This window comes from Salvelinus alpinus, chromosome 9 (genome assembly GCF_045679555.1).
Source record: "Salvelinus alpinus chromosome 9, SLU_Salpinus.1, whole genome shotgun sequence".
NCBI classification, from domain to species: Eukaryota; Metazoa; Chordata; class Actinopteri; order Salmoniformes; family Salmonidae; genus Salvelinus; species Salvelinus alpinus.
This window is the reverse complement of record NC_092094.1, coordinates 60008042-60035507: the sequence shown is the minus strand read 5'-3', so window position 1 is coordinate 60035507 and position 27466 is coordinate 60008042. Positions and strand designations below refer to the sequence as shown.

The 27466-nt window shown below is 42.7% G+C and overlaps 1 protein-coding gene across 1 annotated transcript in view; it reads left to right on the top strand.

Moving 5' to 3' along the window:
- The first annotated feature begins 1683 nt into the window (after positions 1-1683).
- Positions 1684-27466, top strand: part of abtb2b (ankyrin repeat and BTB (POZ) domain containing 2b) — a 139229-nt gene continuing 113446 nt past the window's right edge. Inside the window, exon 1 of the mRNA XM_071326837.1 lies at positions 1684-3106. Within this exon, the coding sequence (XP_071182938.1) occupies positions 2212-3106 (895 nt within the window). The 5' untranslated portion in view covers positions 1684-2211. The remainder of the gene's footprint in view (positions 3107-27466) is intronic.

Genomic DNA, 27466 nt, shown 5'->3' with positions numbered 1-27466 from the left:
CTGTATGTAGGATTTTGTAAGTCGTACAGAGACAGTGCTATACTGTAGAGTACAATTAGGCTTCTGATTCACATACATTGTATGTACTGAAGAGTAATGTCATTCACATAGTATGTGTTAGTACTGTAGACAATCTGGATTACAGTAAATGTTTCTGAATGTACACTTACTTGCACATACTGAGCTCGCAGTTCTTTCACCCTTGGTGAGTTGCGCTCAAAAGGTACTCCGTATACTTGTTTCATTCGCATCCTGTTACGATGGAGGACACGGCCAATTGTGGAAATGCTCACACTGTCGATTCCCTGGAAGTGTGTGTTGTCTTGTATCACTCGTTCCTGGATTTCTCTGAGTCGTATTGCATTATCTTGAAGGACCATGCCAACTATAACGGCCTCTTGCTCCCGAGTGAATATAGCTGTCCTTCCACCTGCATGTGGCAGCCTTGCAATTCTACAAAAAGTAGTTGTGCAGTTACAAAACATATTAATGCAGTACAATACATACAGTGATTAACTTTCAAATGTCTATTGAAACAGCTGCATATAGTGTAGTACAGTAAATTTGCAATTACAAAAATACAGTAGTACCTGTTCTCTTCTCTGAATGTCCTTACTATGGTGGACACAGAAAATCGGCTCAAATTGGGTTGCACTCTAAGTCCTGCTTCCCTCAGTGTCAGTCCATGGACAAGAACATGGTCTATAACTGTTGCTCGAATTTCATCAGATATTTCCACTCTTTGTCTTCCTCTTCGTCCTCCTCTTCCTTGCCATCCTCCTCCTCCTCCTCTTCGCCCACCTCGCATACGCACTCGTCCTCTCACATTGTTTCTTCTATCCATTCTCAGACTTTCTCCTTCCCACCTTCAACAACCTGTTTACTCTCTGAACTGGCTTATATTGGTTGTGTAGCATCATTTGAAACAGGTTAAATCAATTTTGAGTGGTTGTGTTCAATCAATGACATGTGTTCTCTATTTGTATTTGATTGTTGCCACTTGTATTTACCAGTATGGATGACATGTGCATTAGAGGGCAGAATGTGTTTTGAGAATGAGAATGTGTTTAGAGTTTTGCTGAAAAGTCTAAGTGAGATCTGCAAATTGTGTTTTACCATGTGAAATGGTTTAAGGTATTGACAACAGACTGCATAATTAGCTAAATGAGTCCAGGCAACTGAGAACTTTGTTCAGCCAATGGGTTTTAGTGTTTTAGCAATTGAGAAAAACTGTAAGGTGCCAGCAACCTGTGATCTCCACTATCAGCCTTTGGACAGCTCATGTCCCGCGGGGACCGGTTCGTACATAAAACATTCTCGTCAAGCTGCAAAGGTTTCGATTTCCTCCTTACCTCGATTTAATGGCTAGAAAAATGGCTGGAAAAAATTGGAAAATATGTGTATTTTCTTTCTTTATGAAACACCATTTTCCACCACCATGCTAGAGTGGCTAATACCTAGGAATGATACCTCCTTTACGCCTGCTATTTTATGTTAGTTTTACCCCTGGCTCATATATTGTGATGTGTTGCAAAAACAACGTTCATACTGTATTTACCCAAAGGTAAATGTACTGTATAACAAATCGCTGATTGGATCTCAGAATTCTGTCGGCTGCTGATTGGTGGTTGGGAATTTCCAGGCGTGTATCCCAGCCCCTCGTTTACGTCTGTGAGGCAGTAGTCTGTTTCTGGTGGGGCACTAGGCTCGCTGCAAGCGATGATAGACTATTTCCTTATTTTAAAACCTTCCAAAACCCTTTCCTTTCTCTCAAGTTTCTGGTTTCCGTTGATGGACTACCGAATTAACAGATTTTTCCAGGGATTGGAATAATTCGACTACAAGTTTGGGAGTCCCGGGGAGAGGGGAGTCCGAGAGAAAAGTTTATATCACTGCGCGACAGGCACTATATGGAAAGAGGGGGTGAGCGTACAGTATGGTTTCATTCTCCATACCATCTATGATTTATGAAAGGATTTAGATATCTTTAAAACATAGAAATTACAGAATATACTTCTGATAAATGCCATTTTTAGCGTTACGATCAAATTAACATGTATGGACACGCATGAAAAGAGTTTTGCGTAAACCAGTAGAACCAGATTGCGTGTGAGTTTCGACTGGAGTCGTATACTACAGTCACTTCCAGGTAAACCATTAAATTCCCCAACGTTTCTTCACATCCTTGTTAAATAAAATACCTATCTAACTATGGCGGGGATGAGCAATGCCCACATGAAGACCCTGGAGGACCTGACTCTAGACTCGGGCTACGGGGCAGGGGACTCCTGCAAGTCCCTGAGCCTCTCGTCCTCCAAGTCCAACTCACAGCCGTTCATGACGGCTCCGCATCGGGGCAACTGGTGGTACTACTCCGGCTCCATGAACAGTCGCAACAACAGCTGGGACACGGTCAACACGGTGCTGCCCGAGGATCCCGAGGACATCTTCTCCAAGTGTCCCCGTTTACCGGAGCTCGAGGAGTTCCCTTGGACCGAAGACGAGGTGGGAAAGATACTGCGTAAAGTAGCCGGGAACGTTACCGGTGCCAAAGCGTTTCCGGTGCCGACATTATCCAATGAGGCAGTCCGGAGGCTGTCCACGCTCCTTCGCCGAGCCCTCATCCGCATTTCGAGAGAGGCTCAGCGGCTGAGCGTCATGCACTGCCGTTGCACTCGCTTCGAGGTGCAGAGCGCCATGAGGCTGGTGCTGAGCTGGGCTCTGGCCGAACACTGCATATCGGCCACGGTCAAGGCCATCTCCATGTACAGTATGAGCGCCGGGGAGCTCCTGAGGAAGGGCAAATCTGCCCGTTGCGGCCTCACCTTCTCCGTGGGAAGGTTCTTTCGATGGATGGTGGACACCCGCATCTCGGTGCGCATCCACGAGTATGCGGCTATCTGTCTTACCGCCTGCATGGAGGCGCTGGTGGAGGAGGCCGGCTCCCGGGTAATGATGGCCGAGCGAGGGCACTCCAGGGTGGACACGGTGTCAGGCTGTGCCCCGGTGTCGGTCGAAGCTCTGGAGGGGGTGGTGAACAATGACGCGGAGCTGTGGGGGGTCCTGCAGCACTATGAGCATCTCATCTGCGGCAAGAACGCCAATGGTAAGTACATTTCTATCACTTCAAGGCAAGAGGGGTTTGTCAAAGTACCCAAAAGGTAGACCAGCTAATGTGGAATGAATGTTGGAAGGTGACTGTAAAATGCATACAAGTGGGGCTCAAAATTATAGACTTATAAATTAAGTTGTTGCTGCCAGGGCCGGCACTCTGTTTCCCCACCACCAAGCACTGCTCTTGACGGCGGAGAGAGTCATGTACGAAAAAGTAAATTTCCTGCAAATCTACACTTTGAGTGTGGTGAGTAGCAATTATTGTGAAATTTAAACAGGTCTTCTGCAGTTCTACACATTTTGCCATGGGCTGGAGAGAACATTTAGCAATTTTATAACACATTTCATGTAATTCTACTCAAGATCAAGCGAGCTTTTGCCCTTCTGCTCCACGGGAGGTTTCTGTCCTCCCCGAGCTCGCCTTAGGACACCTGCGTTACCGTTTGACTTATGCCATGTCAATTATATCTGAGTGAGAGTGACTAACAAAATCATTGGGGGCCCCGAGGAGGTCAGGGGCCCTGGGAACGTGCCCTGTATGGCCGGTCAGTATTTGGGGATGATAACTGCCTCGACTAATTTACCAATCTAAAAATTGTTAGCTGACATGGCTAATTGAGTGACTGTCACTAGGCAGGTTTCCATTGACCCAGTTTTATGAGACAGAAGCAATGCCTTGTGTTTTAATGGAAACGGCAGATATAGGAGAAATGTTCTGAAGATTGACAACATTTTAATCTGTTCGACAGGGGTGAATTTTCTTTTGTCAAACTTTCTTCATAGACAAATGGTGTTTTTCGAATGAATGATGATTGCTCAATACTTTTGAAGGTGAGCAGGGCACGGGATGTCTTCGCGTAACTTAAAAGCGCCACTCCACATTTAATTCTAAACGCCTACTGCTTGAAAAAATCTATTTGATCAACTATGAAAAACAATGTGTCATTACAGGACAAGGATTGTCTTGACTTTCAATAATGCCTGAATTGCGTTGCCTTGCGTTTCTGGTTGGCTGGCAAGTTTCACCATTCAACTATTTCAGATATACAGCAGTGCAGGTTTAACCATGGCACGGATTGTGGTTGGCACATGAGAATTATTAGAATATGGCAAACATTAGTAAATTATTGCATTCTATCAATGCTGGCTATCAGAGACATGAAACAGATAGATGGGAAGGCATACAGGATGTCAGCTATTTATTAATGCTCAATTTGTTTAAATTGGTCATGGAAACACTTCAGGTACTTAATTTTTATTCGACACCGTAGGTTTTTGCTTGTGACGTCATTACGTCCAGCTGTTTTTATCGAGATGATAGTTAAATGCAAACGACCCGAGTTTCTTAAAAAAAAATTAACTGAAAAAAATATATATGCAAATGTTTCGTGAGCTGAAGTGGGGCGGCAGGTAGCCAGCCTAGTGGTTAGAGTGTTGAACTTGTAACCGAAAGGTTGCAGATCGAATCCCCGAGCTGACAAGGTAAAAATCTGTCGTTCTGACCCTGAACAAGGAAGTTAACCCACTGTTCCAAGGCCGTCATTGAAAATAAGAGTTTGTTCTAAATTGACTTGCCTAGTTAAATAAAGGTTAAAAAAAATACAGACCTTTTACATATTTTGTGCACACATTTGTTTACATCCCTGTTAGTGAGCATTTTTCCTTTGCCAAGATAATCCATCCACCTGAATGGTGTGGCATATCAAGAAGCTTATTAAACAACATGATCATTACACAGGTGCACCTTGTGCTGGGGATAATAAAAGGCCACTCTAAAATGTGCAGTTTTGCCACAACACAATGCCACAGATGTCTCAAGGAAGCATGCAATTGGCATGCTGAATGCAGGAATGTCCTCTAGAGCTCTTGCCGGAGAATTGAATGTTCATTTCTCTACCATAAGCCTTCTCTAATAAAGTTTTAGAGAATTTGGCAGAATGTCCAACCGGCCTCACATCCGCAGACAATGTGTAACCACGCCACCCCAGGACCTCCACATCCGGCTTCTTCACCTGCGGGATCGTCTGAGACCAGCCACCCAGACAAACTGTGGGTTTGCACAACCAAATAATTTCTAAACAAACTTTCAGAAACCATCCCCGGGAAGCTCATCTGCGTGCCTGTCATCCTCACCAGGGTCTTGAATCTGATTGCAGTTTGGTTGTCGTAACCGACTTCAGTGGGCAAATGCTCACCTTCGATGGCCACTGGCACGCTGGAGAAGTGTGCTTTTCACGGATGAATCCTGGCTTCAACTGTACCGGGCAGATGGCAGACAGCGTGTATGGGGGAGCGGTTTGCTGATGTCAACGTTGTGAACAGAGTGACCCATTGTGTCGGTGGGGTTATGACATGGGCAGGCATAAGCTATGGACAATGAACACAATTGCATTTTATCTATGGCAATTTAAATGCACAGAGATACCGTGACGAGATCTTGAGGCCCATTGTCGTGTCATTCATCTGCCACCATCACTTCATGTTTTGGCATGATGATGCACGGCCCCATGTCGCAAGGATCTGTACACAATTCCTGGAAGCTGAAAATGTCCCAGTTCTTCCATGGCCTGCAAACTCACCAGACATGTCACCCATTGAGCTGTTTGGGATGCTCTGGATCGACGTCTACGACATCGTGTTCCAGATCCTGCCAATATCCAGCCACTTTGCACAGCCATTGAAGAGGAGTGGGACAACATTCAACAGGCCACAATCAACAGCCTGATCAATTCTGTGAGGGAGATGTGTCGCGCTGCACGAGGAAAATGGTGTTCACAACAAATACTGACTGGTTTTTTGATCCACGCCACTACCTTTTTTTATAAGGTAGCATGTTAACAACAGATGCATATCTGTGTTTCCAGTCATGTGAAATCCATAGATTAGGGCCTAATTAATTCATTTAAATTGACTGATTTCCTTAAAATAACTGTATCTCAGTCAAATCTTTGAAATTGTTGCATTTAGATTTTTGTTCGGTATGTATGTAGTACCAGTCAAAAGTTTGGACACACCTACTCATTCATTGTTTTTTCTTTATTTTTACTATTTTCTATATTGTAAAATAATAATGAAGACATCAAAACTATGAAATAACACATGGAATCATGTAGTAACCAAAAAAGTGTTAAACAAATAAAAATATATTTTACATTTTAGATCCTTCAAATTAGCCACCCTTTGCCTTGACAGCTTTGCACACTCTTGGCATTATCTCAACCAGTTTCACCTGGAATGCTTTTCCAACAGTCTTGAAGGAGTTCCCACATATGCTGAGCATTTGTCTGCTTTTCCTTCACTTTGCGTTCCAACTCATCCCAAACCATCTCAATTGGGTTGAGGTTGGGTGATTGTGGAGGCCAGGTCATTCCACAAATGTACTTTTGACAAGGCACACCTGTTAATTGAAATGCATTCCAGGTGACTACCTCATGAAGCTGGTTGATAGAATGCCAAGAGTGTGCAAAGCTGTCATCAAGGCGGCTACTTTGAAGAGTCTCAAATATAATTTATATTTTTTGGTTACAACATGATTCCATAATGTGTTATTTCATAGTTTTGATGTCTTCACTCTTATTCTACAATGTAGAAAATAGCACAAATAAATAAAAAACGTTGAAGGAGTAGGTGTGTCCAAACTTTTGACTGGTGCAGTATATATAAATTGGTCCGTGGGCCCCTTGTGGCCAGGGGCCCTACGCGACCACTTATGTTGCTTATGCCTGGAGCCGGCATTGGCTGCTGCAATTGGAGTTGGTTTGTGTGTGGGTGTGTGTGTGCACAAGCATGTGTGCATGAATCTGGACAGGAGAACATTCATTCACTCTGATTGAAAGTGCAGTCAAACTCTCACCTCAGTTAAGAGCACCAGTGAGCAACACTTACACGCCCCTTTCCCCTTCCCACTCACTCATGTCTACATGTGATGGAAAAGGTGTAATGTGTCATACTCAAACCTGTGGTAGGATACAATGGGTTTGCTTTGTTTGAGAAAGCTTGAGATGTGTGAGAAGGCTTTAGATGTGTCCAAAGTGATTTCACTTGTCAGGATGGGGAAAAAGCAGTCCAATTTGCATTTGAAATCTTAACAAAGAAGGAATTCTCACTAAACAAGTCATGTTTTTTATGAGGTAAAATTAATTGAAGTATGGGAATAGAATAGTCACTGTCAAAGTGACTGTTTCCTTTTGCATTTTACATTTTGGTCATTTAGTAGACACTCATCCAGAGTGACTTAATCAGACTCCATTCTGCAAGTACCATACCCACCTCACCAATTTGTCTCCATCAGACTTGTATTTCAGTTTACGTCCATCCTTTTTTGTAGAACTGATTTTTTATCAGTGTAACAAGAAGCACAAATGTTGTCCCCTGTAGGACTGTTTATTAGATCTGATTAGAGATCAGTGTTCAAGCAAACCATTGAATCATTTATGGACAGTTTTTTTGTATTAATGTTTTAAAGGCAGAGTGCAGTGAAACTTGATTATCCTGTGTTTTATATATATTTCCACACTGGTTGGAATAATACTGACATTCTGAAAATGATACTAATGCCATATTAGGGTAAGAGCAGTTTGAAAAGGCCTCCTGTTTTGGTGGGATGGAGTTTTGGCCTGCCTAGCGACATCACCAGGCGGTTAATTAGTTAATGGTTAAATCCATTTGAATTCAATAGCTTTTTGACAGCACCACTTTTGATTTCCTTTTGATGTGAACGAAACGTTCCATACATGCAGTATTTGCCCATTGCATAGGTGCTCATAAAGTGACTTTTTGGACCTGAATACCAAATCATTCAAGAGATAATAGTGCTCAAAAGTTGACCTATTTTGCATTGCCTATCATACCATGAGATAGGCTTGGACGGTGTCCAGATTGTAATACCTTCATACCGACCTTGTGCGATACTTGGATATTCGGTAATACTGGAAGTGAGCACAGGGGGCGCTGTTTTCCAACCGCACTGATAGTCTGTAACCCGTAGCTTAGCAGTGCTAACATGTACATGTAAAATCCCGTAGAATGCCAACTAAATGCTAACGGGTGCATTGCGAACATTCTGTAAAATTTCTGACCTAAACAAGTAACTCAAAAATGCTACTCAGTTTGCTGAACACACAAAACAAACATTAGCTAGCAAGGCTGTTGATCCAGGTGGGGATTCTCTGCTATTACCCAGCGAATGCTTGATTTTGGAAGAAGTTAGCTATATCGCGAACGAGCTACTAAATTAGCAAACCAAAATGCACAACTGCAGAGCATTTAGCACATTTTAGACAGTTAACTTAATAGTTGTAAGATATCTAGCTGGCAAACATTTAGTTGTGAATATACTGTAATTAGATCACCTGACGCATGCTCCACAACAGTGAGTGACTCCAAGGTTTCGCTCTCTCGTCATTGTGTGCTTTTAAACAAACACCATGTGACTGGGGACTATCGTGAGCTATATAATAATGTGACAGATGAAATGAAGAACATCATGTTCTTTTATCTCCTAACATATTGCACAAGTTGACTGCAGGTATTTACTTATCAATTTGCTACAAATATTCAAGTTGATTTAAAAATCGAAGAAATTGTTTCAACGGTATTGTAAACCATCCCGTGGCTTTTTCCAAATACCCCGTTATACACTATACCACCCAAGCCTACCATGAGACATCCATGTCTTCATCACTGGAAAAGATATGAGATTTGAAATAATTTAAAAGTTTACAAACAGGGTTGTCAAACTATTAAAACATTTTTTTTAAACATTTGAAACGTCAATTATCAAAAAATGCGTGAAGTCCGTTTCTTCATATTCCAATTTATTGTAGCCCAGACCCTATTTTACGTAATCTGAGGTTTTTGTGTTGTACCCACCATCGGTTGAGACCGAACACGCTCTCGAATATACAGGGTGGGTGTCATGTTTTGGCTGATAAATGTACTAAAATGGGAATACAATTGAAATTTCAACTTTCAAGTGGTATCGCAAAGATGGTTGGAGGTCCACATCAGGGAATATCTGTTGTTTTAAATTATACTGTCAATCCATCATAAATAAACCTATTAAAGTCATAGAAATATAGATAATAGAATTGTGGGTGGGTGGCCTGGCGGCCATCTTGTGCTAGTAATTGCAAGTTAATAGAGTTAAAGTACTCACACTCAACCATGAAAAGGAATAACCCAAGGAGGCCAAGATGTAAAAATAATATAATTAATTTAATCCATGCTCGAAAGAATACAGAAAGTGTAAGGTGCTATATAAAAAGGAACAGAGCATACGTTTCGGTCTTATGCCTTCATCAGTGCTGTACTAACAAATTTAAGAAGACACATACTTAAGACACACCTGCTGTGCATAGCGGGCGCAACAGGTGCAGGCAGATAGTTGATTAGAAACTGGCAAATCGGGAGTCAATGCATATTAACAAGGAATATATAGAAGAGTATCAAAAATGGACAAATTCAAGTATTCAGAACACATTACTTTTTTCACATTTTGTTACGTTACAGCCTTATTCTAAAATGTATTACATTGTTTTTCCCTCATCAATAACCCATGATGACAAAGCAAAAACAGGTTTAGACATTTTTGCAAATGTATTAAAAATACAAACTGAAATATCACATTTTAAGTATTGAGACCCTTTACTCAGTACATTGTTGAAACAGGTTTGGCAGCGATTACAGCCTCACATCTTCTTGGGTATGATGCTACAAGCTAGGCAGACCTGTATTTGGGGAGTTTCTCCCATGCTTCTCTGCAGATCCTCTCAAGCTCTGTAAGGTTTGATGGGGAGCGTCGCTACACAGCTATTTTCAGGTCTCTCCAGAGATGTTTGATCGTGTTCAAGTCCGGGCTCTGACTGGGCCACTCAAGGACATTCAGAGACTTGTCCAAAACCACTCCTGCGTTGTCTTGGCTGTGTGCTTATGGTCGTTGTCCTGTTGGAAGGTGAACCGTTGCCCCAGTCTGAGGTCCAGAGCGCTTTGGAGCCGGTTATCGTCAATGATCTGTCTTTACTGTGTATTCATTTTTCCATTTATCCTGACTCGCAGTCCCTGCCGCTGAAAAACATCCCCACGGCATGATGCTGCCACCACCATGCTTCACCGTAGGGATGGTGCCAGGTTTCCTCCAGATGTGATGTTTGGCATTCAGGCCGAAGAGTTCAATCTTGGTTTCATCAGACCAGAGTATTGTGTCCTTTAGGTGCCTTTTGGAAAACTCCAAGCGGGCTGTCGTGCTTTTTACTGAGAAGTGGCTTCTGTCTGGCCACTCTACCATAAAGGCCTGCTTGGTGTAGTGCTGCAGAGATGGTTGTCCTTCTGGAAGGTTCTCCCATCTCCACAGAGGAATTCTGGAGCTCTGTCAGAGTGACCATCAGGTTCTTGGTCACCTCCCTGACCAAGGCCCTTCTCCCCGATTGCTCAGTTTGGCCTGGGCGAACAGCTCTAAGAAAAGTCTTGGTGGTTCCTAACTTATTCCATTTAAGAATGATGGAGGCCACTGTGTTCTTGGGGACCTTCAATGCTGCAGAAATGTTTTGGTACCCTTCCCCAGATCTGTGCCTCGACATAATCCTGTCTCGGAGCTCAAGGGACAATTCCTTCGACCTCATGGCTTGGTTTTTGCTCTGACATGCACTGTCAACTGTGGTACCTTCTATAGACAGGTGTGTGCCTTTCCAAATCATGTCCAATCAATTTAATTTACCACAGGTGGTTTCCAATCAAGGTGTAGAAACATCTTAAGGATGATCAATGGAAACAGGATGCACCTGAACTCAATTTCGAGTCTCATAGCAAAGGGTCTGAATACTTATGTAAATAAATGATTTCTGTTTTTTAATTTGTAAAACATTTGTAATACTGCTGGTGCATGTACACAACACTAGAGGGGAAACATACAAGGTCCAATTCCTCATTAAGCCTTTGGGGGTGTAGAGTTTTTAAGTAGAAGACTTCGCACTTCGCATTGGAGAAGACGCTCATTGGTATTGCTGCACCTGCGGCTTGTGAACGCACCACCCGCCTTTCATTTAAGCCTGAGTGCAATCCCGCATACTGGCTTTCTAAGCAATTAGATGTAAATATTTTAATTCAATTTAAATTGATGGTGTACAAGCTAAATTGCAGTGATCTGAAGGGATAGGTCCATTCTATTGAGATGACACCCACCCTGTTTTTAAGAGCGTGCTGTGTCTCAATCGATGGCGCGCACAACACAAAAACCAACATACAACATATGCAAATAGATAATTGACATTAAAGGTTAAATCTGCATTTAAAAAAAAAAGATTCATAAAAAAAGTATACAATATTTTGACAACCTCGTTTTGTAAGCTTTTCAATTATATCAAACTCAACCATTTATATTTTCCAGTGATGAAGACATGGATGTCTCATGGTATGGTAGGGAATGCAAAATGGGTCAACTTGGGTCAATCTGCTGAATGTTTTGGCATTCACGTTCAAAAAGTAACTTCCTTGCCACCTCTTCCATGGACAGCATCCCTTTTGTTTAAATCAAAAGGAATGCTGTCAAAACATGATTGAATTGAAATGGATTTACCCTAATAGACCAATAAGAAAAATTCTCTGCCAATAACAGATTGTTTGCAGTTTCTCCTCCCCACACTGACCACTCCCAGACAGTCCGAGTGAAATTCTTGCTTAAGAAATTGCTCTTTGCCGAGAAGCTTTTTTTGTTTATTTTGACCATTTTAATTGAAAACAATCACAGTAAGGTGATATTAAAATGATTTGATATTGAGATAAAAACGTCTGCATTGGACCTTTATAAGATCTGATTGGTGATCAGTGTTTGTGTGTGAAAATCATGTTATCCCTGTTGGGCTGTTTATTATTAGGCCTTATTGGAGATCAGTGTTAGAGCAGGAAGCAGACAGTCGTTTGAAAAACAGCTCTGTTTGTGCTACTAAGTCAACTTCCTCCTCTCCAGCTGTCTGCTCTGCTCTACTCTCACCCCCCCATCTCCTTTATCTCACCCATCCCCTTCTCTCTCGCTCCCTTCCTACCCTCTTCTCTCCTCTCTTATCCGTCTCTCATCCCTCTCTCTGCAGTCTCCTCGCTCACCCCTGTCCCGTACCGCCAGTAAACTCATTGATCTAAGGCCGGTCTGGTGTTTGGTCACCAGTGTTTGACCACCAATGTTTGACCAGTGTTGGGACGTTGTAATGAGGTTTTGTTTGTGGCAGTCGGCCGTTCTCCAGAGCAGGACTCTTTTCACAGCCACACAATGGCCCTTTGTTTCTGTGAGCCTCCGCAGAGAAAACAAACACTATCACAGACACACACACACACACACTGACGTAGGCATGAACACACACGCGCAGACGTAGGCATGAGGAAATGGGTGCACACACACACACACACACACACACACACACACACACACACACACACACACACACACACACACACACACACACACACACACACACACACACACACACACACACACACACACACACACACACACACACACACACAGCAGTGCTGGACCAAACAGCTGCCAATACAACTACTAGTATAGTTTTTTCTGTTTGTAGTGAATAGGGATCCATTTGACTGAGCCTATTGATGAAAGCAGGTCAGGGGTTAGACGCCACACTCAGCAGCACAGTGGCAGTGTTACGCCTAGCTGGGACTGGAGCCAACAGCCATTGTGGTTCAAGCAGTGATCATTAGGATGATGGTCCTGTGCTCCTGATATGGTCCTGTGCTCCTGATATGGTCCTGTGTGGCTGTTGGTAGACCATGGAGCTTGCAACGTTAGGATTGTGGGTTTGATTAATACTAATGTTAGGGGCTTTGGATAACATTCAGATAAACGGTATGTATTATTACAATGATGATTGTAGTCTTTGCCATTGAAAGGGTCAGGATCAATGACCCTGACCCTGATGATGATGATGATTGCAGTGGTATTTGTCGACTCCATTGTGACACTGCATTGACAGGCTAGGCAGTTAAGAGACTCAGTCAGGATCGAACGGCACTTAACACAGCATGGTCAATGTATATCTTACAGACACACACACCACACACAGCAGGAACCACAGTCAGTGGTTTAATCAATGTCTGTCATGTCTGCTCCAGTTACCTCAGCAAGTGTTAAAAGTTTGTCAGAACATCAATGGTGACAATCTCAGGGATTTTTCTGCCAGTGAAATCCTTAAGTAGGCCGCCTAAGCATTGTAAAGTGTGTGTGTGTGTGTAAAAAAAACAAAAACAAAACAGACACACCTCTCCCACCTTACCCCCATGCCCCCCCCCCCCCCATCTCACCTTCTCTGCCCGTCTTCCCCCCCACCTCTCACTCTTTCTCTCTCGTCCCACATCTGGAACTCTTTAAGGCAGAAATGAGTTATACGTCTCCAATAACAATCCTGAAAACCCTCTCCCTTTCTCTTTTCTCTCGCTCTCTCCATTCTCCTCACTTTCAGGCAGGGTCCTTGATTTGATTTATTTATTATTTTCCTGTGTCATGCAGCAGCCTTATGTAGCATTAAAATATACTGCCCAGACAGGCAGACAGGTATACACACACACACACACACACACACACACACACACACACACACACACACACACACACACACACACACACACACACACACACACACACACACACACACACACACGTGTTCTGCCATAGATTGCTGGCTTGGCTGCTCTGTAATAGTTGGCCATTTGCACTATTTGATTCCACTGCTAGATGATATGGCATCCCAATGTGATCAATTTTATTGCTGTTATCACAAGCAAAATGGGATGAGTAAGCCTTTCCTCCCATTATAATTGGTATCGATTTGTCTGGTACATTTAGTGTGTGTGTGTGTGTGCGTGCACATGTGCATAGGAGTATTGATTGATGGAAAATGGAACATTGATCTAGATGAGTGGTGAGGTTGGTTGCATTGTTGGATGGACTGTTTTCAAATGAAATCAAATTGTATGGGCCAAATACAACAGGTGGAGGCTTTACTGTGAAATGCTTACTTATGAGCACCATTTCCAAACAATGCAGAGGTAACAAGTAAGACAATTATCACAAAAAATGTAAACAATTAACACAATAAATAACAATTGCGAGTGCATTCGGAAAGTATTCAGATCCCTTGACTTTTCCCACATTTTGTTAAGATACAGCCTTATTTCTAAAATTGATTAAATAAACAATTTTCCTCATCAATCTACACACAATACCCCATCATGACAAAGCGAAAAACAGGTTTGTAGACATTTTTGCAAATCTATTACAAATCAAAAACAGATACCTTATTTACATAAGTATTCAGACCTTTTGCTATGAGACTTGAAATTGAGCTCAGGTGCATCCTGTTTCCATTGATCATCCTTGAGATGTTTTTACAACTTGATTGGAGTCCACCTGTGGTAGATTCAATTGATTTGACATGATTGGAAAGGCACACACCTGTCTATATAAGGTCCCACAGTTGACAGTGCATGTCAGAGCAAAAACCAACCACTTTCCTAGAGTGTGCGGCTCTCCTTTATGTTTTAAGTATTCTACTCCGCTAGCCAGCACCTCGCCTAAATAGGTGTGCATTTCTTTCGCCTCTAGAGCAAAAACCAAGCCATGAGGTCGAAGGAATTGTCATTTTGAGCTCCGAAACAGGATTATGTCGAGGCACAGATCAGGGGAAGGGTACTAAAAAATCCCTGCAGCTTGAAGGACCCAAAGAACACAGTGGCCTCCGTCATTTTTAAATGGAAGAAGTTTGGAAGCACCAAGACTCTTCCTCGAGCAATCGGGGGGGGGAAGAGCCTTGGTCAGGAAGGTGACCAAGAACCCGAAGGACAACCATCTCTGCAGCATACCACCAATCAGGCCTTAATGGGAGAGTGGCCAGACGGAAGCCACTCCTCAGTTAAAGACGCATGATTCCTCCCTTCGAGTTTGCCAAAAGGCACCTAAAGACTCTCAGACCGTGAGAAACAAAATTCTCTCATCTGATCAAACCAAGATTGAACTCTTTGGCCTGAATGCCAAGTGTGACGTCTGGAGGAAACCTGGCACCATGGTGGTGGACTCAGACTGGGGCGAAGGTTCGCCTTCCAACAGGACAATGACCCTAAGCACACAGCCAAGACAACACAGGAGTGGCTTCGGGACAAGTCTCTGAATGTCCTTGAGTGGTCCAGCCAGAGCCCGGACTTGAACCAGATCGAACATCTCTGGAGAGACCTGAAATTAGCTGTGCAGCGACACTTCCCATCTAACCTGACGGAGCTTGAAAGGATCTGCAAAGAAGAATGGGAGAAACCCCCCAAATACAGGTGTGCCAAGCTTGCAGCATCATACCTAAGAAGATTCGAGGCTGTAATCGCTGCCAAAGATGTTTCAAAAGAGTACTAAGTAAAGGGTCTGAATACTTATGTAAATAGATATTTCCGTTAGAAATTTTTGCAAATGTAAAAAAAATATATAAGAACCGTTTTTTGTTTTTTCATTATTGGTTATAGTGTGTAGATTGATTAGGGGGGGAAAACTATTTAATCCATTTAAGAGTAAGGCTGTAACGTAACAAAATGTGGAAAAAGTCATGGGGTCTGAATACTCTCCGAAGGCACTGTAAATTTGCAAATTGTATCTAACGGGTACAATACAACCCTTGACTGATTTCACATATTGTTGTGTTACAGCCTGAATTCAAAATGGATAAAAATAAATAATCTCACCCATTAACACACAATACCCCCATAATGACAGTGGAAACATGTTTGTTGACTTTTTTTGAATTTGAAATACAGAAATATTGAATTTACGTAAGCATTCACAACCCTGAGTCAATACACAACCCTGAGTCAATACAAAGGTTAGAATAACCTTTGGCAGCAATTACAGCTGTCAGCCTTTCTAGGTAAGTCTCTAAGAACTTTGCACTCCTTGATTGTATAATATTTGCACATCATTTTTAATGGTCTTCAAGCTCTGTGAAGTTGATCATTGCTGCACAGCTATTTTCAAGTCTTGCCATAGATTTAAGTTTAAGTAAAATATGTAACACGGCCACTGAGGAATATTCAATGTCGTCTTGGTAAGCAACTCCAGTGTATATTTGGCCTCCTGTTTTAGGTTACTGTCCTGCTGAAAGGTGAATTTGTCTCCCAGTGTCTGTTGGAAAGAAGAATGAAACAGGTTTTCCTCTACGATTTTGCCTGTGCTTAGCGCTGTTCCGTTTCTGTTTATCCTAAAAAAAACTCCCTAGTTCTTTCCGAGGACAAGCATACCTATAACATAATGCAGCCACTAACATGCTTGAAAATATGAAGAGTGCTACTCAGTGATGTGTTGTGTTTTCTCCAAACATAACGCTTTTTGTTCAAGACATAAAGTTAATTTCTTTGCCACATTTTTTGCAGTTTTACTTTAGTGCCTTATTGTAAACGTGATGCATTTTTTGGAAGATTTTTTTTGTGTACAGGCTTTCTTCTTTTCACTCTGTCATTTAGGTTAGTATTGTGGAGTAACTACAATGTTGTTGATCCGTCCTCAGTTTTCTCCTGTCACAGCCATTAAATTCTGTAACTGTTTTAAAGACACAATTTTCTTCCTGTCTGGCAACTGAGTTAAGAAGGACGCCTGTATCTCTGTAGTGACTGGGTGTATTGATACACCATCCAAAATATAATTAATAACTTCACCATGCTCTAAGGGATATTCAATGTCTGGTAGATAAAAAACAAACAATAGGTGCCCTTTGCGAGGCATTGGAAAACCACACTGGTCTTTGCGGTAGAGGTCGACCGATTATGATTTTTCAACGCCGATACCGATTTATTGGAGGACCAAAAAAATCCGATACTGATTAATCGGACGATTTAAAAAATAAATGAAATAAAATAAATAAATAAATAAATATATATATATATATTTATTTATTTATTTGTAATAATGACAATTACAACAATACTGAATGAACACTAATTTTAACTTAATATAATACATCTATAAAATCAATTTAGCCTCAAATAAATAATGAAACATGTTCAATTTGGTTTAAATAATGCAAAAACAAAGTGTTGGAGAAGAAAGTAAAAGTGCAATATGTGCCATGTAAGAAAGCTAACGTTTAAGTTCCTTGCTCAGAACATGAGAACATATGAAAGCTGGTGGTTGCTTTTAACATGACTCTTCAATATTCCCAGGTAAGAAGTTTTAGGTTGTAGTTATTTTAGGAATTATAGGACTATTTATCTCTATACCATTTGTATTTCATATACCTTTGACTATTGGATGTTCTTATAGGCATTTTAGTATTGCCAGTGTAACAGTATAGCTTCCGTCCCTCTCCTCGCCCCTACATGGGCTCGAACCAGGAACACATCGACACGAGCCACCCTCGAAGCATCGTTACCCATCTCTCCACAAAAGCCGCACCCCGCTAACTAGCTAGCCATTTCACATCGGTTACACCAGCCTAATCTCGGTAGTTGATAGGCTTGAAGTCATAAACAGCTCAATGCTTGAAGCATTGCGAAGAGCTGCTGGCAAAACGCACGAAAGTGCTGTTTGAATGAATGCTTACGAGCCTGCTGCTGCCTACCATCGCTCAGTCAGACTGCTCTATCAAATATCAAATCATAGACTTAATTATAACATAATAACACACAGAAATACGAGCCTTTGGTCATTAATATGGTCGAATCCGGAAACTTCGAAAACAAAATGTTTATTCTTTCAGTGAAATACGGAACCGTTCTGTATTTTATCTAACGGGTGGCATCCCTAAGTCTAAATATTGCTGTTACATTGTACAACCTTCAATGTTATGTCATAATTATTTACAATTCTGGCAAATTTAATTACGGTCTTTGTTAGGAATACATGGACTTCACACAGTTTGCAACGAGCCAGGCGGCCCAAACTGCTGCATATACCCTGACTGCTTGCACGGAACGCAAGAGAAGTGACACAATTTCCCTAATTATAAGAAATTCATGTTAGCAGGCAATATTAACTAAATATGAAGGTTTAAAAATATATACTTGTGTATTCATTTTAAAGGCATTGATGTTTATGGTTAGGTACATTGGTGCAATGACAGTAGGCTGTGATACAATGAGAAAGTAACAGGCACCGCATCAATTATATGCAACGCAGGACACGCTAGATGAACTAGTAATATCATCAACCATATGTAGTTAACTAGTGATTATGTGAAGATTGATTGTTTTTTACAAGTTTAATGCTAGCTAGCAACTTACCTTGGCTTCTTGCTGCCCTCGTGTAACAGGTAGTCAGCCTGCCACGCAGGCTCCTCGTGGAGTGCAATGTAAGGCAGGTGGTTAGAGTGTTGGACTAGTAACCGGAAGGTTGCAAAAACGAATCCCCGAGCTGACAAGGTAAAAATATGTCGTTCTGCCCCTGAACAAGGCAGTTAACCCACCGTTCCTAGGCCGTCATTGAAAATAAGAATGTGTTCTTAACTGACTTGCCTAGTTAAATAAAGGTGTAAAAAAAATATATATTCGTCCAAATCTGTGTCCAAAAATACCGATTTCCGATTGTTATGAAAACTTGAAATCGGCCCTAATTAATCGTCCATATCGATTTAATCGGTCGACCTCTACTTTGCGGTTGAATCTGTTTGAAATTCACTGCTCGACTGAGGGACCTTGCAATTATCTGTATGTGTGGGGTACAGAGATGAGGTAGTCATTCAAAAATCATGTTCAACACTATTATTGCACACAGAGTGAGTCCATGCAACTTATTATGTGACTTGTTAAGCACATTTTTACTCCTGAACTTATTTAGGCTTGTCATAACAATTGGGTTGAATAATTATTGACTCAAGACATTTTCATTTGTAAGAATGAAAAACATAATTCCACTTTGACATAATGGGGTATTGTGTGTAGGCCAGTGACACAAAATCTCAATTGTATCCATTTGAAATTGTCTGTAACCCAACAAAATGTGAGGTGTGACTACTTTCTGAAGGCACTGTAAATATTATGTTGGAGGCATATGTTTGTGCCTGGTGAATACATACAGTATATTGCACACCAGGCATTAACATGGCTTTTAGTTTGGCCCTCTTGGGTCAGTTTTGCATTTTCCCTGCTGATCTGGGGTTTGTTACTATGGGACAATTTCTCCCTCAGAGCCAAAATTTGTGCAGATGAATTTAGGCTAACTTTATGAACGGTGTCACCAACCCAGTGTGTACAGAGTTAAAATTGTATGTGATCTAGCTTTAGTAGGTTATAAAGGTTATACCTGCTGTTCTCGCTCTTTCTCTGCCTGTGCGTGTCTTTCTATGGTAGGGTTGGGCAATATCCAGATTTTTATACCATCATACCTTTTCTGTATCATACCAGGGTATACGGACGGTATTACCGAATGTGCACACAAGGGGCGCTATTTATAAAAATATTATAATAAATAGGATTATTTCTTTATTTTTGACCCACAAAACAATTTAGGCAACAGGGATTTTGTTCCAGGAGGGGGTTGAGTGTCTCTGGTTTAACCAAGAAGCTTGATCTAGATCTAGACACGAGCAAGTTAGCAAACCAAATGCATAGCTGGAGCCCTGAGCTGGAAATAATTAATTTGACACATCTTAGATTTCTTATAGTTTAATCTTAACTTAGAGTTAGTTATAAGCAGTGGCGTAGCCCCCCCCCCCCCCATATTTAATCGTATTTTTTTTACGGTATTGAAAATGATACTGTCGGTATTTCCAAATAGAAGCACATACAAAAGTACACATAGTCGATATCGCTGTTTGTACTCGCTTCCTGTCCGATCTCAGTTGTGAAACGCTGGCACAAAGGTTCAGGGAGTTGTGTGTGTGTGTGTGTGTGTGTGTGTGTGTGTGTGTGTGTGTGTGTGTGTGTGTGTGTGTGTGTGTGTGTGTGTGTGTGTGTGTGTGTGTAATCACTGTGTTTTTTGAGAGCCACAAGCAGTCAGTGAACAGGGGATTTTGATTCAACGACAAAGTCAACCATTATTTAACCCAGTCTATCAGTGTAGAACATATTCCTTCTACTTGTCTAAAATGTTCATTATTTGTCGAAGCAGCCCGTTGTTGTAGACTTCACTAAATAAACCTTCACTCGTAAACTCTCTCATATTCCACTCTCTAGCTGAACCCTCCCATTGCCCTCTGATGTTATTTGGGATGCGTGCCAAATGGCACCATATTCTCTAGTGCAAAATGTTTGACGAGGGCCCGTAGACAGAGGGATCATTTGGGACGCAGACATGGTCTTACTCTTCGTTTCCTCTGATGCTATCCAGCAGTTTAGTTTAATCTCATCCTCACGCCAGTCTCTTCCTCCCCATTAAATAACGACTCTATGACTCACTCTGAACACGGCTTACACTACAGGACAACTAACGCTGATGAACTAGGGAGAGCGAGAGGGAGGTAGGGAAAGAGAGGGGGGGAGAGAGAGTGAGCGATAGGCCAGAGGGGGAGAGAGAAAAGACGGAGGGTGTTGGGCAGAGACACAGTGAGATAAATACTTTTGATGCTTTCTATTGAGACATTCTCACTTACTTAAAAACATAACACTCCCCGTGAAACATCCCCCCTCCTTAAAATATAGAGAAGTAGAGAGAGAGAGAGAGAGAGAGAGAGAGAGATCCAAGACAGAGATAATAGCAATTGCATGCTGTTTTGCTTACTTTATGTGAATGGAAAACTGGAAGGCATAGTGTCCCATTTCTAGAGAGTTCTCTGCGGCAACAGTTTAAGACCGGTTCAACACAGACACGCACGGACGCGCACACACACGTTCAGGATCCAATGCTAATGGCTAATGTGAGAAGCAGAGGGTCTGGATTAGAATCTGGCTGGCTGGTTGGATTTTTCCTGGATGTCGGTATGGTTCAACTGAGAATTTAGTACTGGGTATCCCATAACCTCCGTGTAGAGGCTGGATGGGAGACAGGGCTGCCACCGAGACACCTGTGTAGGGAGGAAGGGAGAAGAGAGACAGAAGAGAGAGACAGATGTGCCTGTATATGCTTGCCAAGAGACAGTTCCTGCAATGGGAGGACCATACTCACCAAAAACAAAACGCACAACTCACATTTTTCCACATTTGTCTCTATCCATTTCCCCATCAGCCCCCTCACTCCCAGATGAAGCCCACTCCATAGTCCATCTGTAGGATGTGATGGAGTAAGTAATTGTATACATTTCCTCTCAGGGGTCACAGGGTTAGGGGTCATCTTGGAACTGGTAGTGTCACGAGCCAGTTCGGTCGGCACGCTCCGTTCGGTCTTGGCCCTCCTTACCCACAACTACCAGAGACCTCTTTGTCCCCCGCCCCCTCTTGCATGCCGCCGGTCACCATGGCAACGCCAGCCAGACAGGAAATCAGGGGCAGCATGGGAAGAACGCCAACAATGATTTACACAACCCTAGGTTGGAAGTTTGAGCGAGTTCTAAACAGAGGGAGCACGAGAGAGAAAAGGCTCTGTCCTCACTGCTTAGAGGGGATGGAAAGAGGGACGTAAAGGGGGAAAAAGAAAGACAGAGAGAGGATTAAAGCATAATCATGCTGCTTTTTGTATAACTTTAGCCGTTTGTTCCTCATGCTCGCGTGCCATTCATTTTGTGCTTCCAGGGCGAAAGAGAAATATGGGTTCAGTTCTTTACATAAACCAGGCGGAACCTCATCCACCCCTGCCCACGTCTCCCCTGTATGATTACTGTTGTTCAAAGAGAGCCCCGCTTTTCCCCCTATAAGCACACACAGCTTTCCCGTTATGTAATGGATTGAAACCATTTAATGAGATCTTTTTTTGAGAATTCCGAGAATTGTATTTCTGTTTTTAAAGTGCCTCATCACATTCTGCTTTTTTAGCACTAGCTTTAGATGGAGGGTGGACACGTGAATGTGAACCGGATAGCACCTAAAAGGCTGTTAGCTCTTTCTAATGGAACCGCCTAGATGAGGCGTACTCAAATCTGGACTTTGAGTCCACAGCTCCACTGTTGATGTTTTATTGCCCTCTAATCAGGGACTGATTTAAACCTTGGCCACTGGATGTGTGCAAGCGGACCACCAGAAACAAATTGCAATCCAATGTGTAGCTGGACTCGAGGTCCAGATCCGAGTTGGACTGACGTAGATTATTCAATTCAAGGTAACTCGAGCATTTGTACCCTTACGGCAGTGTCCCGCGCATGTCTTCATGATCTTCTACAAAAGTAACACATTTATTTGATTTAATACATATCCATACAAGTCTTTTTTTATACCCCATGTTGACCTTCCCCATTTGCTGCATTATGAACAACGAATGCCAACCATCACAGTTCTAATTGCTGATGGACATGATCTTGTGTGTGTGTGTGTGTGTGTGTGTGTGTGTGTGTGTGTGTGTGTGTGTGTGTGTGTGTGTGTGTGTGTGTGTGTGTGTGTGTGTGTGTGTGTGTGTGTGTGTGTGTGTGTGTGTGTGTGTCAGTGTGTGTGTGTGTGCCTTAACCAAACCCCAGCCAGTTACTACTGCCAATAGAGGCCCATTTTGTGGATGGCATGGCTGTAATATTTTATTACAACTCAGACCACAGAGTGGGAAAGAGGAGAACGGGAGAGTAGTGTAGAGAGTGCGATAGGAGGAAAGAGGGCTGTGTGCTATATAAGGCAAAGCCATCATCTACAGAGATGAACCTGGAGAACCTGGAGAGTCCCCTAAGCAAGCTGGTCCTGGGGCTCCGTTCACAAACACAAACACACCCCACAGAGCCCCAGGACAGCAACACAATTGGACCCAGTCAAATCATGAGAAAACAAAAAGATAATTACTTGACACATTGGAAAGAATTAACAAAAAAACTGAGCAAACTAGAATGATATTTGGCTCTAAACCGAGAGTACACAGTAGCAGAATACCTTACCACTGTGACTGACCCAAACTCAAGGAAAGCTTTGACTGTGTACTGACTCAGTGAGCATAGCCTTGCTATTGAGAGAGGCTGTCGTAGGCAGACCTGGCTCTCAAGAGAAGACAGGCTATGTGCAACACTGCCCACAAAATGAGGTGGAAACTGAGCTGCACTCCCTAACCTCCTGCCAAATATATGACCATATTAGAGACACATATTTCCCTCAGATTACACAGATCCACAAATAATTTGAAAACAAACCCAATTTGGATAAACTCCCATATCTACTGGGTGAAATACCACAGTGTGCCATCACAGCAGCAAGATGTGTGACCTGTTGCCACAAGAAAAGGACAACCAGTGTAGAACAAACACCATTGTAAATACAACTCATATTTATGTTTATTTATTTTCCCCTTTGTACATTAACTATTTGTACATCATTCCAACACTGTATATAGACATAATATGACATTTGAAAAGTCTTTATTCTTTTGGAACTTCTGTGAGTGTACTGTTTACTGTTAATTTTGTATTGTATCATGCAGGGATAGCCTGCAGAGTTTTGTCTTACTATCCAGGTCTGTGTCCAAACAATTTGAGCTTCTACTTTTAAAAATCCACCTCTCCAGAAACAAGTCTCTTACCGTTGCCGCTTGTTATAGACCACCTTCTGCCCCCAGCTGTGCCCTGGACACCATATGCGAATTGATTTCCCCCCGTCTATCTTCAGAGCTCGTGCTGTTAGGTGACCTAAACTGGGACATGCTTAACACCCCGGCCATCCTACAATCTAAGCTTGATGGCCTCAATCTCACACAAATTATCAATGAACCTACCAGGTACAACCCCAAATCCATAGACAAGGGCACCCTCATAGATATCATCCTAACCAACCTGCCCTCTAAATACACCTCTGCTGTCTTCAACCAGGATCTCAGCTATCACTGCCTCATTGCTTGCGTCCATAATGGGTCAGCGGTCAAACGACCACCCCTCATCACTGTCAAACGCTCCCTAAAACACTTCTGCAAGCAGGCCTTTCTAATCAACCTGGCCCGGGTATCCTGGAATGATATTGACCTCATTCCTTCAGTAGAGGATGCCTGGTTATTCTTTGAAAGTAATTTCCTCACCATCTTAAATAAGCATGCCCCATTCAAAAAATGTAGAACTAAGAACAGATATAGCCCTTGGTTCACTCCAGACCTGAATGCCCTTGACCAGCACAAAAACATCATGTGGCGTACTGCATTAGCATCGAATAGCCCCCGCGATATGCAACTGTTCAGGGAAGTTAGGACAAATATAAACAGGCAGTTAGGAAAGCAAAGGCCAGCTTTTTCAAACAGAAATGGAGAATAAGGAGAATAAGAGAATAAGAGCACCTCCTCCCAGCTGCCCACTGCACTGAGGCTAGGAAACACTGTCACTGTCACGGCTGTTGAAAGATGAGGACCAAGGTGCAGCGTGGTGAGCGTACATTTTTATTTATTTATAAAAATGACGCCAAACAAAACAATAAACCCTACAAAAACAAACCGTGAAGCTCAAAGGCAAAGTGCCCTAAACAAAGTCAACTTCCACAAAGACAGGTGGAAAAAAGGGATACCTAAGTATGGTTCTCAATCAGAGACAACGATAGACAGCTGCCTCTAATTGAGAACCACACCCAGCCAAACACAAAGAAATATAGAACATAGAATACCCACCCCAACTCACGCCCTGACTAAACCAAAATAGAGACATAAAAAGGATCTCTAAGGTCAGGGCGTGACGGTCACCACCAATAAATCCGCGATAATTGAGAATTAATTTTCTCCTTCACCCAAATAGCTGATGTTCTGAAAGAGTTGCAAAATCTGGACCCCTACAAATCAGCAGGGCTAGACAATCTGGACCCTCTCTTCCTAAAATTATCCGCCAAAATTGTTGCAACCCCTATTGCTAGCTTGTTCAACCTCTCTTTCGTATCGTCTGAGATCCCCAAAGATTGGAAAGCTGCTGCGGTCATTCCCCTCTTCAAAGGGGGAGACAAACTAGACCCAAACTGCTACAGACCTATATCTATCCTACCCTGCCTTTCTAAGGCCTTCGAAAGTCAACTTAACAAACAGATCACTGACCATTTTCAATCCCACCATACCCTCTCCGCTATGCAATCTGGTTACCGAGCCGGTTCATGGGTGCACCTCAGCCACGCTCAAGGTCCTAAACGACATCATAACCGCCATTGATAAGAGACAATACTGTGCAGCTGTATTCATTGACTTGGGCAAGGCTTTCAACTCTGTCAATCACCACATTCTTATCGGCAGACTCAACAGCCTTGGTTTCTCAAATGACTGCCTCGCCTGGTTCACCAACTACTTCTCAGACAGAGTTCAGTGTGTCAAATCTGAGGGCCTGTTGTCCGGACCTCTGGCAGTCTCTATGGGGGTGCCACAGGGTTCAGTCCTCGGGCCGACTCTTTTCTCTGTATACATCAATGATGTCGCTCTTGCTGCTGGTTATTCTCTGATCCACCGCTACGCAGAGGACACCATTCTGTATACTTCTGGCCCTTCTTTGGACACTGTGTTAACTCTCCTTCCGTGGCCTCCAACTGCTCTTAAATGCAAGTAAAACTAAATGCATGCTCTTGAACCGATCGCTGCCCACACTTACCCACTTGTCCAGCATCACTACTCTGGACGGTTCTGACTTAGAATATGTGGACAACTACAAATACCTAGGTGTCTGGTTAGACTGTAAACTCTCCTTCCAGACTCACATTAAGCATCTCCAACCCAAAATTAAATCTAGAATCGGCTTCCTATTTCGCAACAAAGCATCCTTCACTCATGCTGCCAAACATACCCTAGTAAAACTGACTATCCTACCGATCCATGACTTCGGCGATGTCATTTACAAAATAGCCTCCAACACTCTACTCAGCAAATTGGATGCAGTCTATCACAGTGCCATCCGTTTTGTCACCAAAGCCCCATATACTACCCGCCACTGCGACCTGTATGCTCTTGTTGGCTGGCCCTCGCTTCATATCCGTCGCCAAACCCACTGGCTCCAGGTCATCTATAAGTCGTTGCTAGGTAAAGCCCCGCCTTATCTCAGCTCACTGGTCACCATAGCAGCAGGTATATTTCACTGGTCACTCCCAAAGCCAATTCCTCCTTCGCCCGCCTTTCCTTACAGTTCTCTGCTGCCAATGACTGGAATGAACTGCAAAAATCACTGAAGCTGGAGACTCATATCTCCCTCACTAGCTTTAAGAACCAGCTGTCAGAGCAGCTCACAGATCACTGCACCTGTACATAGCCAATCTGTAAATAGCCCATCCAACTACCTCACCACCATATTTTATTCATTTTATTTATTTAGCTCCTTTGTACCCCAGTACCGCTACTTGCACACTCATCTTCTGCATATCTATCACCCCAGTGTTTAATTTGCCATACTGTAATAATTTCACCACTATGGCCTATTTATTGCCTCACCCCCCTTATCCTACCTCATTTGCACACACTGTATATAGACGTTCTCTATTGTATTATTGACTGTATATTTGTTTATTCCATGTGTAACTCTGTGTTGTTGTTTGTGTCGCACTGCTTTGCTTTATCTTGGCCAGGTCGCAGTTGTAAATGAGAACTTGTTCTCAACTAGCCTACCTGGTTAAATAAAGGTGAAATAAAAAATATTTTATTTTTATTTTATTTCACTTTTGTATGTTATCTACTTCACTTGCTTTGGCAATGTTAACATATGTTTCCCATGCCAATAAAGCCCTTGCATTTAATTGAATGTAGAGAGAGCTGTGTGCCGTATAAGGGAATTACAATTTTTTTACTATTTATTGGCACTATTCAACCTTTTTGTAATAGTTCAATAAGCGAGAGAGTGAAAGGGGAAGGGAGAGGATGATGGAAGGTAATGTGCTGTGGGAGAGTAGGAGAGAGGTGGAGAGAGGGGAATGTGCTGTAAAAGAAAGTGAGGACAGTGTGCTGTATGAGAGGGGGAGAAAAGAGTGTGCTGTATAAGTGAGAGGGAGAGAGGAGGGGCGAGCGAGAGGGGAGTGTGCTGTATAAGTGAGAGGGAGAGAGGAGGGGCGAGCGAGAGGGGAGTGTGCTGTATAAGTGAGAGGGAGAGAGGAGGGGCGAGCGAGAGGGGAGTGTGCTGTATAAGTGAGAGGGAGAGAGGAGGGGCGAGCGAGAGGGGAGTGTGCTGTATAAGTGAGAGGGAGAGAGGAGGGGCGAGCGAGAAGGGGTGTGCTGTATAAGTGGAAACAGATCTGCGTGTCTAGGGGATTTACACTAATTGCTCCTCGCTGTGCTCTCTGATGAAATCTCAGAGTCTGTTCGGACAGAGCGGGGACACAGGGATGGATGGAGAGATAGTAGAACAAGAGGTTTGGCAGGAGAGAGGGATCACAATCACCCCATCCGCTA